This window comes from Anastrepha obliqua, chromosome 5 (assembly GCF_027943255.1).
Source record: "Anastrepha obliqua isolate idAnaObli1 chromosome 5, idAnaObli1_1.0, whole genome shotgun sequence".
NCBI classification, from domain to species: Eukaryota; Metazoa; Arthropoda; class Insecta; order Diptera; family Tephritidae; genus Anastrepha; species Anastrepha obliqua.
The window spans coordinates 72,956,164-72,976,564 of record NC_072896.1 but is presented as its reverse complement, the minus strand read 5'-3'; the positions used below and the strand labels follow the sequence as shown (position 1 = coordinate 72,976,564).

The following is a 20,401-nucleotide window of genomic DNA, read 5'->3' as shown; positions in this document are numbered from 1 at the left end:
AACACTATTCACCGAAATTTATGAGACATAAGGAAACTTCAACGATCAAAAACCCATAAAATTAAAGTGTTATTAAATGTCGACCAGAAATTCGTCGCCATAGAAATCGACGTGCCATATAAGCCCGAAAAACTATGCTTTAAAAATTCTGCATTAAGCTTCCAGGCATAGTGTGAAAATAGTAACTTAGTGTCAAAATAATAACGTTCGAAATAAAATAAAAAAATTTAGTTTGTGTTAATATTAAATAATAAAAGAATAGATACAGATAACAGAATTTTAAACAAAACTGATTCTTATACAGTAAAATTCACTGAGTACCGCCCATATTTCTTCATACAGCTTACTACACAAAGCTAAGAAAGATATATTTGTCTATTTAAGCTGAACGAGACACAAGAGATCCCAAATGGAAAATTTAGGAAAAGCATACAAAGAGTATAACTATTGAAAAATAGTCAAAAGTGCTATTAAAGTGTCCAGAAGAGATCCCTGCTGTGTCTCATCTTAAAGGCCTATTTTAAACAGCGCAGTGTTAACCCTTGAACAGAATCGCAGCGGACAGCGTGTGCCGGATTGACGGCTCATTAATAGCATCAAATTGCACAGAATTGAGCCGGAGACGGATTTCTTGCCGTCGGTTATTTTTACGGTGGCAAAATAATTTGATTCATTTCTATTTTCTCCGACGGGTTGGAGGTTTAGCTGAAACTGAGGCCTATTTTGAGGCAAAGGATAGATAGTTCTACAAAAGTGGTATTGAAATGTTAGAGCAGCACTGGAATGATTGCGTTGTTCTTGATGGAAATTACGTTGACCAATAAACCCAATTTTGAACAAAAAATAACGTGTTTTCTTTCTTAGGACCGGGGCTTTTCAGCCCATGTACTATATCAAGAATACTTGAAGCTAAAAGTTCTAATAAAATTTGTCCATTCTTTATTAATTAAAAATGTCTTTAAATTACCTACTTTTGTTACACTGTATGAAGAGGAAATTAAGGGATTGCAATAAAATATACCAGTCAAACTTTATCGTATATGGTAAGGAAAATATATTTTCAGCTCATTTTGTTGCCAAAAGTTTTTATTTTCCGGGTGTCCACCTGAAACGTTATTTTGGAGCAGTTAACTCATACGAGTGGCGTATTTCTAAAATCAAAGCAGTTCCAATGTGTTTGTATGTATATGTACATACATGTGTGTATATGTTCAATTGGTTTCGTTTCATGAAATATGAAATATGTATTTTGTTATTTATATATCGTGATATGAATTCAAAAAAGCCTAAGTTACAAAAAATTCAAAATCGACTTTTTAGTTGATTATCATGTACCGTATTATAATACATGTTCCTTTGAAATTTTATAATCCAACAACCAATAATGACGTTGGTATAAACAAAATTCGAAAAGCCCTAAGTGCAAGCGTAACAAATTTGCCAACCAAAACTGGAACTTACGCCTTTAGAGAAATAATAAACAACAAACACAAGAAGGTATAGCATGCCATGCCATTGTGTGTGTTCTTATTTATCAGTTACTGACGAAAAGTATTGACGATAAGGATTTTTGCATCTCTGTATTAACAGTTAGTTTTTCTTTTGTATGTTTCTAAGAGGCCAAAAATTTTCATAACTCCCAACTTGCTCCATTACATACCAAAGGTTAAACATTCCTAAAAAAAGTGGGAACATCTTAACGATCTGAAGTCTTTTATACCAGCAGATTGTCATGATTTTTATACTAATTTGCCCTATGAAAATGAATAGCAAGATTTATGTAAAGTTTTGATCTTTTTACGAATTTAATTTCTTTTTGTTAAACTTTCTTTTTGAGAATTATTTTTTGTTTTGCTGGTTTGTTATCAAAATAAAAAATATATAATAATAAATTGGATAATATCTATTATAATATATTATTATATATATATATAATATATTATTATATTATAATCAATTTAATGCAAGAAATAAGCAAAATATTTTGACAAAATTACCAATAAATAAACTTTCTATTTGAGTTACGCCCTTTTCGATTTCAGAAAAAACTAATTGTAGAAGGCGTAAGTTTCATATTATATATCTGTAAGTAATACGAAAAGTAATATTTTTTCTTCAAATACTAATTCTTTTATGAAAAATAATCTTAACTTGAGAAAATATTGACAAATTTTGCCTTATTTTTCATTTTAAAAGGTTTTTTGCTTCTCCTGTAAAATTTTTAAAATGTAACTTAGGGCTTTTTTGATTTCATGTGACGATATACTTATACATATATGTATATAATTGGCGCCTACATCCTTTATTAGGTGTTTGGCCGAAGCTCCACCTTCAATTTGTGGCATGGTCTTGGTATTTTTCCACATATTTACACTTTGTATACATTTAAATGAATCCAACTTTAGTCAGCCTAGAAAGAACTGTTATCTTTTAGATATGTAAATATGCATGTAGGTATGCGAATTTGTCAATATGCACTTTTAGATATCATCGATACTAATATAAAGTCCGCCCTTAAGCCATGTGCAAATAGCAATTAATTTCACCTTAACTTTGCTTGGTTTTATCAGCTAGAATGGATAAATTTCACTTTTTTTTGTGCTTTTACAACAGTTCTAATTAAAAAATCTTCAAAGTGTGCGCTCATCAGAGTCAGCATTTTCGCAAGGAATTTAAAGAGCTGTTCGTTGGTGTTACTAATAAATTTTCTCGTTTTTCTCTTATTTCTAGTTGTTGTTTCATTGTTTCTGGAGGAAGGTTTAAGAGCTAAAACGACAACTCCTACTTTTGGCGATCTTATAAGTCACATTTTCTTATGAAGCCGCCATAAAAGCTTGTTATTGCAAATTTAATTTAATTGAAAAAAACTGAATGACGATAGTAAATTCAATTAGCATACACTAAAAGGTTTTTCCATTACACCAGCATATGCATATATATGTATAATACATACACGTATATTTGCATTACCCACTTCACAGTTTTAAAAATACATACACACTCATCTATTAGTCTGCCATTTTTAGAACACAATTCGATTTTAACCTTTGTTCGACTTTCATTTTCCAATAATACATGTACATACGAGTATATGTATGTGGGTATATCTTTTTATTGAGCAATAAACAATTTATGGTAGTGCACTCTTTATTAATTCAAACACTTTTTTAAAGAAATTTCTACTAACATTTTTTTATTGTTGTTCAGCTGAGCTGCCTGTTTGACTACTATAAAGCTACCCTTATAGTTGAAAAGTTTGTACACAATTGAACTTTCGGAATGTTTGCAATATTTCTCTAGCCTAGTGGTGTACATAAAGGTAAAGCATACGTGCACACATACATACATACCTATATGTTGAAAGCCGGTGGCAGTGTTACCGTTGACGATTTTCAGGAGCCGGCAAAATATCAGGGTCACGGGGAAGAAAGGGTCACTGCACCCACTTCCTAACACCACATGTACACACAGCAGTATATCATCTCACGATATTTATTGTTTTTGCTAATTGTAAATGGGAACAACTTTTGTCATATACGTTTTTAGTAGCAATTTTCGACATAACTCGAATTAATAAAAAGCTTTTTAAGGAAACACCAAAACTTTAAAGTAATGAATAATAATAAGCCAAACTTTTAGTTACTAAAAACTTGTGATCAAACAATCATATCAGGTGTTTTTTAGTAAATTAAGGTTTGGCCAAACAACGCCTCCAAATTGTGGAAATTTAATTTGAAAAAAAAATCTATGCGTGAAGTTCATAAATCACTGGCGGCATCAGAGGTCTTTATTTCTGTCGAAATGAAGCAGAAATTGCCGTTACGGTGAATACTGACTAAATTTTTGTTTCCAAAAACTAATCAACTAAACATCGACGACATTTGGTTCTAACAAGACGGCGCAACTTGCCATACAGCGCGCTTCACAATCGATTTATTGCAATATCCAAGCCAACATTGACGCCATACGGCCAGATTTATTGGAAATAGTAGTCCAGAATTGGGCTGCACCAAAGACGAATGGACCAGGCAACTCGTAGCCGTGGCAAAAATATGCCGGATGTCATATTAAAAAACAAAAAAACGCTATTAAACTAGTTACCTAATTATAATAAACAATTTTGGGTTATTATATATATTATATATATTATATTATTATATATTTATATATTATATATTTATGTATATACATATATATAATACCATTTTATATACATATATATATATATATAAGGGAAGAAACTGCATTAATTAAAAAAAGTAAGTCAAGTTTTAAACAATTCGCTAAGATTGATGTTCCGAAAGACCGAAATTACAAATTTCATCGTACAGCGGTAACACTGCCAGACAACTTGCACACTCTCATTTCGCGCTCTATGCTTTGATGCACTCACTTCAAAGTACAAGTATATTCTCTTGCACTGTGTTGTTTTTTTTGTTTGAAAGCTTAATTGAAAAATATTATTAATCTCTCGAATGGATTTCTCGAATGGATTAATATGGGCAATAAACATGGTATAGAGATTACTATGTAGATTAACTAATTTTCGACAATGATTAATTTCATAAATTTTCATAAGTTCATAACACGAGAGATTATTGTGAGATTAGCCCACGAAATAGGCGCACCTTCATATATTATAATATATAGTGCCTAGATGGATCGACAGATAAAATTGTTATGCACTGCGACCTGAAATATCCTTTATAGATTTGGCAAAAAAATCAGTTAAATATTTCAATATTCGTATGGATATGGGCGATTATTCAAACAACATGTCGCACCCTAAATACAAAAGGGTCACAACTCAAAATTTTCCACACTCGCGCTTGACTTGTTTACAGTAGCACAGAAAACAAACTATGTGACATATCACGCTGAAATTTGCCATGTAAGCTTATAACAGTCCTACCAAAAAACCAAAAATTTATTTTTGCCATATGTCATCCGCGGACCGTTTTATTGATAACGTCTCGTTCATATTTGAGCAGAAGAAACATTTTGAATTGTGACGCTTTTGTATTTAGGGTGCGATGTATTCAGACATCATGTCATTGTCAAGTGCCGGTTCGTTGATGCATAAATAGTCCAACGATAAGTTGCGGTTCAAAAAGTGTTTATTTAAAAAAGGAATTCTTTTAATTTTTATTAAATAGTTAGGTCCTATAAATTCCAAATTTTAAACGTTTTTTTTCCAAAAATAATACTATGTATTATTACAGATAGTTGGTAAATCGCGATCTTTAAATAATAAAATGGCTATATTCTCAGACATTTGCTGAACCTTTAGCAAACCAGAAAACCCCAAAAATGTTCTTGAAATTATTAAAAAAATATTGAACTAAATTGCATTTATATAAATCTTTACTTTTATTTTAGTTTTTTAATATATTTTTAAATTTTACTATAATTACTGTATCCATATGTGTATTGTTATCTGTTTACATTGTTATTTTTTGTCACACTGTTTTTCCTGTTGTGTTCATTTGTTTTGTAGCGCTTTTATTTAGTACACACATCTGTATCTGTTTTAATCTGTTAACCACTTTTAAACAATTCATTGAGAAAACTCATAATTTTAGCATACCCAGCGAGACAGTGTTGAAATTATTAACAAAATTAACAAATCAGTGTATTCTCACTAATGTACCTATGTTGCCCTGCACAGATTTTGGCTTCTGTAGGCAATCAAATTGACAAATTACCGCCGGCATTTTGCAAAACATTCGAATAAGTATATTTTAGTTCTGTTCATTTGTGAGAGGAAATTCTATTCATCAACATGTTATTATAAGAAATAAAACATAGGTTTTCTGGTAAGTAAAAAAGTTTTCACATTTAAAATAAATGACTTGTTAAACAAAAATTTTTCAGTCAATATATTCTTATTCTGAACGTTCGTAATTAGAGATATGAGGCAAGAGAGGGACTAAATTGGAGGAGGATTGTTGATGAAGCTATGGCCCACCACAGACTGTGAAGCTAAGAGAGAGAGAGATATTCTTATTCCAAAAGTTCAATGCATAGTTTTCCTCTTAAATATTAAAATCCATATATCGAATAATAATTTTGTGACGAATCCTGAACACTCGCGTAACCAAACGAATGAGATACTAAAACAAAAACATTAATGCCAAATGACAAAACGGAAATCGCCAAGTAGTACGAGTTGCCACATCTAGAAATTGCGATAGTTCTTAAGAACATATACATATATAAGCAGAGGTGCATGCGCACAAGTTTAGCGTGTGAATGTGTGAAGGTGTAAACGTAAGGTTAAGTGATAAGGCGTAATAATTACAGCAACCAAGATGTACTGCAATTAGTATGTGACTTTTATTCTGTAAATGGTCGATCCCAGGTGCTTACCTGGACACAGGTGCGACAAGCTCGATGATCTGTCAGGCTTGGTAAACAATAATGTGTAACCATTCATTGACTATAAGCTTCAAATAGATACAGGAGAGACAGATACAGGACAGAAATGCAAATACGCTTCGGGAAAGGTATGTTTCGAATTTTTTATTGGAGCTTTGTTAGTTGATCACAAATTTTTACTGGCTTAAATCATGGATGAAGTAATAATTGGCTTGGAGTTCATGCTGCGGCACAGATTTACTTTAGTTTTGAGTAAAAGGGCTCTGTCGTTTTAGAATATGGAGATACCTCTGAGCACCGGGTATAAGCACATTGAAAGAAAGCTCAGAAGAGTCATCGTCGAATGAAGCCGCCTAAATCTGAATCAGTCATATGGGCTAAAGCGAAAGAAGGCTGTAGGCAGGTGAAGTGTGAGCATAAGTTGAGAGATAAGTTGTAATAATTTTCTATGATACCATTCGGTTTATGCAACGCGCCAGCATCATTTGAACGCCTGATGGAACATATGCGGAGATGAATCCATTGGAAACGTGTTTAGTTCATCTGGGGGACATTATCATTATGTGTATGTAAATTAATAATTATATGTATGTATTATGTAAATTTTGGCAATCTTGTATTCTATCATTGATGATTTATATATGTCTCACAATTTGATTACCTACATAACCAGGAATACGCTACATTAATAGGAATACGCTGCACTCATTTCTGTTAAGAATTTCCACGCTGTCTCGCTGGGTGTGTAAAATTTGTATTCGTCGTTCAACTTCATTTCTGACAATTCACACTATTCGTAGTCCATAGAGCCAGAGAACGTTAATGTATATATATATGAACGTTCTCTGATAAGAGCATAAGAGTTCTCAATACCTACACATTCACAGGGAGTCTGCTTTGTTTTTCACAATGTCCGTCATTACCGCTAAATTCGCGTCTCGCTGGTTTCGTAAAAAAAGTTTTTGTTTACATCGAATTCGCCCAATTTACGCGCAATATGCCGTGTTTTTTGTTTTTACGCAGTAGTACGGCGAATTTGACGACATTTCAGTTGACAAGTGAGCCAGACGGAAAAACTGTGTAAATTTGAGTAGGATTGTGAAAAACTAGTGAAAAATTTAATAAAGTATTAAGTAGAGTGATTTTTTTTACTGAAAACAGTTGTAAACACACTGGTACAACTTATTCATCAATTTTTGTGCCGTAAGAAATGTAGTAAGTCGTCCAGCAGACAAATTCAATATTCATTGTTCAACTTAACCTCAAAGTGTATGTATGAGACACTCCATGAGACTTGCTACTACGACACCCCATCGAGCAAACGATGCACCGCTAGTTGGAAAATAGCAAACATTTAACCGGAGGAGCTAATAGTTGCTAAATAATAACGGATATTTGCTAAAGAGCCTGGGTAGTATAAAAAACCTTTAAAATGTCGACTGGAGCACTGGTGCAACAATTCGTTGCTGGCCTAAAGTCGCGAAATCGCAATGTGCAAAGCAAAGCAGCTCAAGATTTATTTCTGTATGTGAAGACGGAGCTACGGGAAATGTCGCAAGAGGACTTAGTGGCTTTCTTCGACGATTTTAACCACCAAATATTCAGCATGGTAAATTCTGCTGACATTAATGACAAGAAAGGCGCTGTCTTAGCCATAAGTGCGTAGTTATAAATTTCTAAGGTTGATTTTTTTTTAATGCGTTCTTACATTGATTTGCAGAATGCCTAATCAGTGGCGATGTAGTGAATACAATGATACGTATTTCACCATATTACAACCATTTGCGCACGCTGCTACCTTCTAATGATACCACTGTAATGGAGATAGCTGCTCGTACGTTGGTGAAATTGGCTAATTTGCCCGGATCGAAGGGGGCAGAATCAATTGATTTTGATATAAAACGCGCATTCGAGATGTTAAGTGGTGATCGGCAAGAGGTATGTAAACCAAAGATATCATCCGTTGGGACTTTATTAATAATATATTTTATTTTAGTACCGCCGACACGCCTCTGTTTTTATTCTCCGCGAATTGGCTATAGCCATGCCTACATACTTTTATCAACAGATTTCTACATTTTTCGATCATATTTTTAATGCTATTTTCGACCCAAAAGCTGCTATACGCGATTCGGCAGGCGAGGCTTTACGTGCCGCACTTATAGTAACATCTCAACGCGAAAGCACTAAGCAATCAAGTGAACCACAGTGGTATAAAACATGTTACCAAGAAGCAAGCGCGAGCTTCGTAGCAGAACCAGCTGGAACAAAAGATCAAAAAGGAATGACACGCGAAGATCGAATTCATGGTGGTCTTATAATACTGAACGAACTTTTCCGTTGTTCACATGCCACTTGGGAGCGCCGTTACGCTGCATTGAAAGCACTGCTTCCTGACGCACAACATAACAAATTCGGTGAAGTCATACACTCCACCTCTGTTGGTAGTCAACTAACCACATTAGTGCCTCGCTTGAAAGCACCATTTATAAGTAAACTAGGTTCGACGCACATGCATTTAGAACATGATGGGCAACATGGTGGAACGCACAAGTTTTCGTCGGTAATTATATTAAAAAATTTAGAAATAAAAAGAAATGTTTAGAAATATGTACATATATATTCGAACATAACTTAATCGTGATTGTTATTCTTATAGGTAACAGTGCTGGAGTCCGCCTATTCGCGCGAGATACTCACAGAAAACTACATAAACATTTGCGATAATGTGCTCGAGCAGCGCACTTCAAAATCACCATATGTTCAGCAAGCGCTCCTACAAATACTTCCCCGCCTAGCCGCATTCAATCGTGAAGTATTCGTGCAACGCTATTTACAAGAATGCGTTGACCATTTGCTCAGTATTGTACCACGTAAAGAGAAGGATCGAAATATTGCATATGTCACAATTGGTTACATAGCTGTAGCCGTCGAGCGTGACATTGACAAGCATTTAAGAGCAATAATGTGCGCCATAAAAATAGCACTACCGCCGAAGATCGCACCTAGTAAACGTAAAGCAGGAATTGACCCAGCTATTTTTCATTGCATTACGTTGCTTGCCAATGCTGTAAAATCTGGCATCACCGAAGATGTACGCAATATCCTCGAGCAAATGTTCTTTAGTGGCCTTTCGCCTGCACTGACGGTTTGTTTGCGTGAACTTGCAGAAAATGTGCCACATCTGAAGTCTGCTATTGCAGAAGGTCTCATACGTGTGCTGTCGCAAGTACTAATGAATAAACCGTTATCCATGCCCTATCAAACACTGGCCACCATACCATTAGATGCATCGATGAACTTGCAACACGATGTACCTACCGTCGTACTTGCACTAAAAACGCTTGGCAGCTTTAATTTCGAGGAACAAAATATGCTCGATTTTGTACAACGTTGTGCTGATCATTTCATTCATCATGAACAACAAGAAATACGCTTGGAAGCGGTGCAAACATGCACACGATTACTAAAACTTGCCGTACAATCGGCTGACAGTTCAGAGAGTTCCAATACACTTAGCGAAACTGTATCACATGTCATTGAACGTTTATTAATTGTTGCCATTACCGATATGGATTGTAATGTGCGCATACGTATACTGCGTTCATTGGATGAAACCTTTGATGCCGAGTTGGCGCAACCCGAGTCGTTAAGTGCGCTCTTTATTACTTTAAATGATGAAATTTTTGAAATACGCGAACTGGCTATGGTGACAGTGGGGCGATTGTCCGCTATGAATCCGGCCTATGTAATGCCTAAACTACGTAAAATAATGATACAACTCCTGACTGAACTGGAACATTCGGGCATGAGTCGTAATAAGGAGCAGAGTGCAAGGATGTTGGATCACTTGATTATCAGTACACCCAGGTAAGTCATTTGTTGTTATCTTTTTTCTGATGAAACCAATAAGAGGGTCTAAACTTGATGTACTTATGCTTTTATAATTTTTTGCAGATTGATTTCATCTTACATGCATCCAATACTTACCATTCTTGTGCCAAAATTACGCGAAGCCGACCCGAACCCCGGAGTTATATTGAATGTATTGCGCGCGATTGGTGACTTGGCTGAAGTGAATGGCGGTTCCAACGAGATGGAATTGTGGGCTGACGATTTACTTTCCATTCTCCTCGAAATGCTTGGGGATGCTGGCAGTCCGGAGAAACGTGGAGTTGCGCTATGGACACTGGGACAATTGATTAGCGCTACTGGTCGTGTAGTCACACCCTATCACAAGTATCCGGGACTTATTGATATACTTATAAATTTTTTGAAAACTGAGCAACGTCGATCCATACGTCGTGAGACAATACGAGTACTGGGTCTGTTGGGAGCCATGGATCCTTACAAGCACAAAATGAATAAAGGGCTAATCGATAGTCAGAAAGAGAGTGTGCTCATATCGTTGAGTGACTTCAAAGTGGATGAGAATCAGGATATTTCGACTGCGGAGCTACTTGTGAATATGAGTAATGTCCTTGATGAATACTATCCGGCTGTGGCGATTGCAGCACTAATGCGCATTTTGCGTGATCCCACACTCAGCAGCCGTCATACCAGCGTGGTGCAGGCAATAACATTGATATTCAAAAGTTTGGCGATTAAATGTGTGCCCTATCTGGCGCAAGTGTTGCCCAGTTTGCTGGAGAACGTTCGCACGGCTGATATTAATTTGCGCGAATTCCTCTTCCAGCAGTTAGCCATATTGGTACAGATCGTTAAGCAACACATTATAAGCTACATGAGTGATATTTTTAAGTTAATTAAAGAGTTTTGGACTGTCTACACGCCTCTGCAGTTAACCTTAATCAACTTGATTGAGCAAATTGCATTGGCTCTGGGCTGTGAATTTCGTAATTATCTGTCACAATTGATACCACAAATTTTGCGTGTGCTGCAGCATGACACTTCCAAGGATCGCATGGTAACAAAGCGGTTGCTGCAAGCTTTACAAAAGTTCGGCAACACGTTGGATGACTATCTGCACTTGATTGTGCCGCCAATTGTAAAGTTGTTCGACGCGCCGTATGTGCCGCAACAAGTTTCACTCGTGGCTCTAGAAACCATCGACCATCTCGCATGGATACTTGACTTTACTGATTTCTCTTCGCGCATTATACATCCATTAGTGCGTGTGCTTGAAGCAGAGCCAGAGTTGCGCGAACAAGCCATGTCCACCCTCTGTTCGGTAGTCATACAGCTGGGTAAGAAATACCTCGTTTTTGTACCACTTGTTGAACGCACCATCGCAAAGCATCGCATTGTCGACTCGAAATACGAGAAACTATTGACGAAAATCCAAAGTAATACCACAATGTGCCTGGACGATGAGTTCCACATGCGACAGGCTAAATTTAAATCACCCGAACTACTAGCGCCTAATAGTGGCGGCAATTTCGCCATGAAGCGACTTATTGTTTCCACAAGCAGTTTACGCGCTGCCTGGCAGGTGACACGTCGTGTGTCCAAAGACGATTGGGTCGAGTGGCTAAAGCGATTATCAATCGGTTTATTGAAGGAATCACGTTCACAAGCGTTGCGCGCTTGCCACGCACTCGCACAAGACTATGACAAGCTGCTACGCGACCTGTTCAATGCGGCCTTTATTTCTTGTTGGACAGAGCTTTCACCTGATCACAAACACGAGCTTACGCAATCATTAATACAAGCATTGCAAGTGACTGATATGCCGGAGATCACTCAAACAATCTTGAATTTAGCCGAATTCATGGAGCACTGTGATAAGGACCCTATACCAATTGAAACCAAGTTGTTGGGTACGCGTGCCATGGCTTGCCGAGCATATGCGAAGGCTCTGCGCTACAAAGAAGAAGAATTTCAAACTCACAAAGATCCACAGGTAAGTTATTAATAGCGAAATTTTTAAACAAATAGATCAAGTTATTAAAAGTAGAATGTGTTTTCCCCACGATTGAGTCTGCGATAGCTGAAATTAACTCAATTATCCCGTTTTAAGAATTGTCACTACGGCATCATTCCCCAAATGTTTATGGGATTTATGTTATGCTGTTATGGTACAATAAAACCATATACACGTCTGCAATGCTGGAGACATACTAACCTTTTGTTAATTACAACATAAGCGATTTGAGATTGGAGAAAGTTATGCAATATTTTAGATCGTTGCTACCGACTTAATGAGCATCAAACATTCACAGAAGGGAAATGGCGTATCGCTTTATTACAAAAGAGTTAATCTCATAATTCTTGTCGTTTCTGCGACCAATCCCAGGAGACTCCAATACACCTTCTTGAATGCAGTGCTATGGCGCGGAGAAAGTTGAGGCATTTCGCCCATTTGCAGTCAGAAGAACACTCAGCACATATACTCAGTCCAACCCAGCTCTATCTTAAATTTAATAAGGGAACTGGGTTCGGATGAGGTACTCTGATGAGAAGAGGGCACAAAAGATGATGAACTGCTGATCATCGAACTGCAATTCTCAAATTAATTTAAATCTAAATCTAACCTCATAATCGGGTTTTATTTCCGCGAGAAAAATCTCATTATTAGCTGTGTCTAAAAGTTCGGAACGAATAATTAGCTGAAATGTGTAACTTTCATATCTTTGGTTTTCCAAAATGTTGGAGGTAGTCATATCACTGTCCTCTGTAGGCTGAATTTTTGAGATATATAGATATATATTTGGGCCCATCAAACAATCGATATTTTATTATACTCACATTGAATGGGCTATAAAACTGCATGCCCAGAAGTTTTATAAAGAATTTTGTCCAAAGTTTGAAATTTTGGATAACATTTTTTTTTTTTTAATTTATAAAATTTTTATGAATTTTGTCCAAAGTTTGAAAGTTTGACTTATAAAGTTTCTGTGATACATTGAAGTATATTTTTATAAAAAATTTAAAAATATCGATTTAATGTCGATTGGTCAACTTAGCCATGTTTGTCCCTCCGTACTTACACATATTACTCTTTGTCCAAAGTAGTTTGGTATTGACGGTAATTTTCATATTTTACCATATAACAATCATTTTCATAAACGAGAAAAACATGGCATGTCTATGTGTGTCATGTATAAAGCAAAATAATGCTCGCCACCTTATTAGAATTAAGACCATGCCCACTTTTCATATGTTAAGACTGAATTTCCGTCCAACCCCCGACCTCACAAGTTATAACTTCCCTGAATTTATTTTATTCCAAAACCGAGTTCAGCACTTCTCAGTTTAGAATTTTGGATTTCTTTTCTAGTTGAAATTCAACAATTTTTATGTTTGAAACTACCTTAATTGTTTTTTCGTTTTTTTCTGCAATTTCTACAGGTGCTCGAATCGCTTATTCTCATCAATAATAAGCTGCAGCAAAAGGAGGCCGCTGAGGGTCTACTCACTACCTACCGCAATGCCAGTAATGAGTTCAAAGTACAAGGTCGTTGGTACGAGAAGCTGCACAATTGGGAGCAGGCCTTAAAGCACTATTCCGGTAATCTAAAAGACAACTGTAATGACCTGGAAGCGCGCTTAGGTCACATGCGTTGTCTGGAAGCGTTAGGTGAGTGGTCGGAGCTAAGCACTGTGGCGAAACAAGAATGGGACAATCTGGGGCGTGAGGCCAGATCGCGTGCTGGCCCTCTAGCCGCTGTCGCCGCATGGGGCCTACAAGATTGGGAGGCCATGCAGGAGTATGTGCGCTGTATCCCGGAGGAGACACAAGATGGCAGCTTTTATCGTGCAGTTCTCGCCGTACACAATGAAGACTTTGAGACTGCGCAACGCCTAATTGACGGCACACGTGATCTGTTGGACACCGAACTCACTTCAATGGCTGGCGAGTCATACGAACGTGCCTATGGCGCTATGGTTTGTGTGCAAATGTTGGCCGAATTGGAAGAGGTTATACAATACAAGCTGATACCCGAGCGGCGTGAACCATTGAAGAGCATGTGGTGGAAGCGTTTGCAGGGCGGTCAGCGGTTGGTCGAGGATTGGCGACGCATCATACAGGTGCACTCATTGGTTGTGCGTCCGCAAGAGGATGTGCACACTTGGTTGAAATACGCCAGTCTATGTCGCAAATCTGGTTCGCTGCATTTGTCGCACAAGACACTGGTGATGCTACTGGGTACAGATCCATCAACACAACCTAACGAACCATTGTCTTATAATCAACCACAGGTTACTTATGCCTACACCAAGCACATGGCTGCTGCTGAGAATATGCAAGGTGCCTACGAACAGCTTAGCCGTTTTGTCAACGCATATCGCGCACAATTGAATTGTATTGGACCAGAGGAAGCAGCCAAGCAGGCGGATCACCGTTTGTTGGCGCGTTGCTATTTGCGGCTCGGCAAGTGGCAGAATAAGTTGCAGAGCTCACTCGAACCAGAAATGGTGCAGGGTGCTTTGGATTGTTTCGAGAAAGCGACTGAAAACGATCCCAACTGTTACAAGGCGTGGCATCTATGGGCGTATATGAACTTTAAAGTGGTGCAGGCGCAAAAACAGCAGCTAGATAAATTATCGCATACGACAATGAACGGCGACGTTTTAATGCAAAAAGAGAAGCTCATGATCGAGCAATACGCCGTGCAGGCGGTAGATGGCTTCTTCCGATCGATCAGCCTTATTAAAGGTAACTCGTTGCAAGACACTCTACGTCTTCTCACACTGTGGTTTGATTATGGGCAATATTCGGAGGTCTACGATGCACTTCTGACTGGAATGAAATCGATCGAAATCAATACTTGGCTGCAGGTGATACCTCAGCTAATTGCGCGCATCGACACACACCGAAAACTGGTGAACCAACTGATACATCATTTGCTCATCGATATTGGCAAATATCATCCACAGGCGCTCGTCTACCCGCTAACTGTAGCTTCCAAATCGGCATCGGTGGCGCGCAAAAATGCTGCCTTCAAAATACTTGATTCGATGCGCAAACATAAACCTACACTAGTCGAGCAGGCAATGATGTGCAGCGAAGAGTTGATACGCGTTGCCATACTTTGGCACGAGCAATGGCATGAGGGTCTGGAGGAGGCGTCGCGACTTTACTTCGGTGATCGCAATGTGAATGGCATGTTTGATATCCTAGAGCCGTTGCATGCGCTGCTCGAACGTGGACCACAGACGCTGAAAGAGACGTCGTTCTCGCAAGCCTATGGTCGTGAATTAACCGAAGCTTACGAGTGGACTCAACGCTATAAAACCTCATCCGCGCTAATGGATTTGGATCACGCCTGGGACATATATTACCATGTTTTCCAAAAGATATCTCGTCAATTGCCACAACTGACCTCACTTGAACTGCCCTACGTCTCGCCCAAATTGCTGGCGTGCAAAAATTTGGAATTGGCCGTTCCCGGCTCCTACAATCCCAACCAGGAATTGATACGCATCGACTACATCAAAACTAATCTCCAAGTAATCACTTCGAAACAGCGTCCACGCAAGCTCTGTTTACGTGGTTCAAACGGTAAAGATTATATGTATCTCTTGAAGGGGCACGAAGATTTGCGTCAAGATGAGCGTGTTATGCAACTGTTCTCGCTCGTAAATACGCTGCTACTGGACGATCCAGACACCTTCCGCCGTAACTTGGCTATACAGCGCTATGCCGTCATACCGCTGAGCACAAATTCAGGCCTCATCGGCTGGGTGCCACATTGCGACACGTTGCATACGCTAATACGCGACTTTCGTGACAAGAGAAATATGCCGCTCAATCAAGAGCACCGTCTCATGTTGAGTGTCTCACCCGACTATGATCACCTAACACTGATGCAAAAGGTCGAAGTATTCGAATGCGCACTAGCGCAAACGCATGGCGATGATCTCGCCAAATTGCTGTGGTTAAAATCACCATCGTCGGAAGTATGGTTCGAACGTCGCACGAATTATACACGCTCGCTCGCCGTCATGTCTATGGTGGGGTACATACTCGGCTTGGGAGATCGACATCCCTCCAATCTGATGTTAGATCGTATGAGTGGCAAAATACTACATATTGATTTCGGTGATTGCTTTGAGGTAGCAATGACGCGTGAAAAATTCCCCGAAAAGATACCCTTCCGCCTCACGCGTATGCTGATCAAGGCAATGGAAGTGACTGGTATTGAGGGTACATATCGACGCACTTGCGAGAGTGTCATGTTAGTGTTGCGTCGCAACAAGGATTCGCTCATGGCTGTACTAGAGGCCTTCGTCTACGATCCGCTGCTCAATTGGCGTTTACTCGACATGGATAAAAATCATCGTTCCAAGTCAAATAACGATCCAGGTGGCTCAGGCATTTTGGGTGGCGGCAATGGCAGTCTCAGCAACTCCGTCGAAGAACCGTTACTACACAGCCAACTAATGAGTGTCAATCTGATGGTAGGCGGTCCAATGATGGTAGCCGACATAACGAACAGCAAGGCAAGCAAAGTTATCAAGCGTGTGAAAAGCAAATTAAATGGCACAGACTTCCAAACGCAGAATAGTGTGGCAGTGCCACAGCAAGTAGATCTGCTCATACAACAGGCGACTAATAATGAGAACCTATGCCAGTGCTACATTGGTTGGTGTCCATTCTGGTAAGAAATGCAAGTACTACAATAAAATTTGAAGGGAGAGGGAGAAAAAGTATGTGAAATTTTAAAAATAGTCACAACTACACTGAAGTGAATTTTAATTAAGTGAATATAGTTTAATGAAACTGACCTTTATTGGAAAATGTTGTTATGTTGCAGCGATAAATTTTGGTTTGGAAAGGAGAAGCTGATTAACCGTCGTTCAAAATATTACAATAATTAAAGTCGCTTAACTTGTTAGAGTATCTTATTTCTAGTAAATTTTTGTTATTTCTTTTTTTATAAACCTTTATTGCCCAACTTTTTGAAAGAGGTTTAAAAAAACTTAAGAGCTTATTGCATATCCAGATCATTCAAGTAGGCGTGGCAGTATGAGCAATGTTTTGACTTTTGCGAGAAATCTTTGCACAATTAAGTCACAAAAAAGTCTGATAACCTGAATACAGTAAATCAAGCTTTTTCGGCCAGCACGCATCTTTTGCAATCGAACAAATACACAACTTCATTGTGCTCTTGATCCAAATGACTAGCCCATAAGTGGATGTCTCTTATAACCGCACAAAACTAAAGGAACCAATAATTTCCGCCTATTGGAGCGTTTACTGTAAATATTAATTAAAATTTCCTGAGCAAAAACATTCGAAAAAATGCATATGGACCAAACGGAATAAAATTAGAACAATAACTAAAAAATATTAAATTTGTAGAAATGTTTAACCTCTCGGAAGAGTATTTAAGGGAGTTGTCCTTACCTGGAAGTCGATGTCTGATCAGATGGACAGAGGTAGACTCGCCATTTAACAGTTTTTCCAACTTATCGCCTGTATCTTGTACGTAAAGGTTCCAATTCTCGATAGCAGATCAGCTACGAGATTGTCAGCGCCGCGGATGTATCTAATATCTGTTGAGAATTGGTTGATGCAATTTACCTGGCGAGGTTGTGTGTTAAGCATGTGTTAACGGCTTGTAATCAGTAAATATTGTAAAACTCGCTCCCTCTACAAAGTAATGAAGTGTCGAAGGACTTAGAAAATTGCCAAAGCTCTCGGTCATACGCACTGTATCTATGTTCGATTGGACTAAATTTCTGCGTGTAACAATCTAAAAGCTTCCAGCTCTTTGTAACCCATTGCTGAAGCACTGCGCCAGCGGCGATGTCCGAAGCATCTGATATTAATGCATCTGACTGGAAGTACCGTCTCCGCTGATAATTTTTTTAAATTTGTCCAAGCGATCACTATTTTATCAAGCTTTTTGTAGGAGCCCATCAGCTTTTTCAGTGGAATTTCGGTAGCAGCGGAGAGAGACAAAAACCGAAAATCTTCTTAAATAGTGATTTTTTCAGTTTTTTTTAATTCACGTACGCCCTTTACTTTCCGTAGCAACGTCTTGATACCTTTATCCGATACGAGACGGTCCAAAAATTCCACTTCACCTTGACCTAGTTGGCATTTTTCGACATTGCTTACCGAGCCTCGCTCACGGTAGCAATCAAACAGCTGCTCTTTGCATGCTCTTCCGGAGTCGTGTTAGCGACGAGTACATCGTCGAGGTAAGAAAAACAAACGCTGGAAAGCTTGCGCGACGTTCCTAAGACCATATATCATATGCTTAAATAAACCAAACGGTAATATAGAAGTTTTCGGAATACCTGTTGGATGCACCGGAATTTGGTGTACTCTTTCGTGCAATCAATCGCAGAAAAGATTTTCTTGCCCTACAAGTTTCCACAAAAGTCTTGAATGTATCAGACCACGTCTCCAAGTCCAGTTGGATTTCTGTACCAAATGTAATGGACTGGCTCATCGGACTTTCAAACGTAGGCAAATACTCGAATTCTTTTTTTAGCACACTCTAACTTCGTCGGCGAGAAACGGCGCACCTGTTGTACCACGGCTACACTTTTCATCTCAATAAAATATCGTACTTTGTGCAAGTCATTGGTAAGATCAGCATAGAAAATATATTAAATTTTATAAAAGTCGGCTGCCCCCGAGATAATACTGCGTAATGGCTTTGTTATTTGGCAAATAGTTAGTTTGTTATACGGTCGATGATCAATTTAATTTTTACATCCACTAAAATGTCGAAGTGTTGCAAAAAATCAGCGCTCAGAATAGGATGTGCTACCTCTGCGATTATGAATAACTAGGAAAATGTAAAAACAAGTCCATAATGCGCTTCGGGTCCTATTTGCATGCCCCCGTGTCAATGAGAAATTTTCGGGAGAATAGTTTATCCCGAACGTAAAGGCGACTTAAACTGGTAGGCTCCGCGGTAGCTGCTCTAAACGGAGGGTTGACTATTTTTATAAAAGGGGTTTGCAATAAGCACATGACTGGCGGCATCGTGTTGCAGTTTCACCAAATATGCGACGATACCAACAGAAAGTTGCGCTTGTTGCTCGAGGCCTTGGAAAGCTGCATGCGCGCAGTATCACCGTCACAAATGTATTCTTTATGCAATTCGCTACAGCCAAATCCGATGCGCTGATCACCAAGTCAGAGATTGCAGTTCATATGTCATCAGAAGTACTGACGACGTTCATATTGCTATTCTTTGTCGAAACTCCCATTATGTTGTCGACTTTTATAGCTAACTCTGCAATATCGTCCTCTGGCGTTGTCAAAACCCATTTGCCTCATAGGATTTATTATCGAAAGCTCCTGATATGTCAATAAAAGCGCATAGTGCGATTTGCTTAAGCTGAATAGTAGTTACAAGGTTACTTTTTCCATTGTTTTGTGGAAGAATGAGCTAAGACTAATCGATCTATTTGACTTAGGGAATTGTTCTGATTTTTTCCCCTACCTTTGGATTAAATACAACCTTTACTTCTGCCTAATTCGTAGGTATATATTCTAGCAATAACTTGCTTTATATAGTCTCGACAATGTATTGGGTCCCCTGTTGCAAAAGGCAGAGAATGTCCCATCCTCTCCTTGATTGGCGCGATATCCGCTTACGCGATTTTGGCCGAGTATAACAAAGCGCGCCAGTTGTTTCTTTTCCTTGCTAAGTGGCGCCAGTTGGACACACCAAGTGAAGCCAAGTCCTTCTCCACCTGATCTTTCCAACGCAGAGGAGGTCTTCGAACGACATGATCCTGCCAACGAAGCCGCTGAACCATTATGCGCTGCGCAATGTGTATGTCGTCGTAAAGCTCATACAGCTCATTGTTCCATCGCCTACAATAGTCGCCGTCACCACGTGCAAAGGTCCACAGAATCTTTCTCTCAAACACTCCAAAAGATACAACTACATGTCCAGGACGGAGGTGCAGCTATTGAAAATCGGCTTAGCATTGCCGCTTTGCTTCTTCATTCTTGCGTCCAGGTTGGCATGTTGAATGACCGGTAGGCCATTTCGTTACCGGATAATCAGGCGGTATGATGTACAGCTTAGTGCTGCATGCAGCATCCTCCTAGAATATTTTTGCTGTCATAACTAAAGGCGAAGGG

General features: G+C 38.7%; 2 protein-coding genes and 1 long non-coding RNA gene across 7 annotated transcripts in view; 2 read left to right on the top strand and 1 right to left on the bottom strand.

The window, feature by feature from the left end:
• Window positions 1-10,476, bottom strand: part of LOC129247925 (protein FAM151B) — a 29,240-nt gene extending 18,764 nt beyond the window's left edge. The window contains exon 1 of one of the 5 annotated variants that reach the window (XM_054887303.1): window positions 10,369-10,476. Coding sequence is in view for 1 of the 5 variants with exons in the window: in XM_054887299.1 (XP_054743274.1) it covers window positions 2,998-3,005 (8 nt within the window). In the remaining 4 variants the exon portion in view is untranslated. Of the gene's footprint in view, window positions 1-2,997; window positions 3,168-3,187; window positions 3,283-10,368 lie in introns of those variants that run through there. The other 4 variants (XM_054887301.1, XM_054887300.1, XM_054887299.1 and 1 more) reach the window with 4 other exon arrangements.
• On the top strand, window positions 5,504-6,870 carry LOC129247926 (uncharacterized). Its single transcript, XR_008582586.1, has 3 exons — window positions 5,504-5,816; window positions 5,875-6,506; window positions 6,580-6,870. It is a non-coding gene; the product is annotated as an uncharacterized LOC129247926 (long non-coding RNA).
• LOC129247924 (serine/threonine-protein kinase Tor) lies at window positions 7,454-19,348 on the top strand. Its single transcript, XM_054887298.1, has 6 exons — window positions 7,454-8,036; window positions 8,099-8,316; window positions 8,375-8,941; window positions 9,038-10,248; window positions 10,336-12,241; window positions 13,690-19,348. The coding sequence occupies exons 1-6, from the start codon at window positions 7,811-7,813 to the stop codon at window positions 16,945-16,947; spliced, it is 7,386 nt and encodes a 2,461-aa protein (XP_054743273.1). The 5' UTR covers window positions 7,454-7,810; the 3' UTR covers window positions 16,948-19,348.
• Window positions 19,349-20,401: the final 1,053 nt, after the last annotated feature.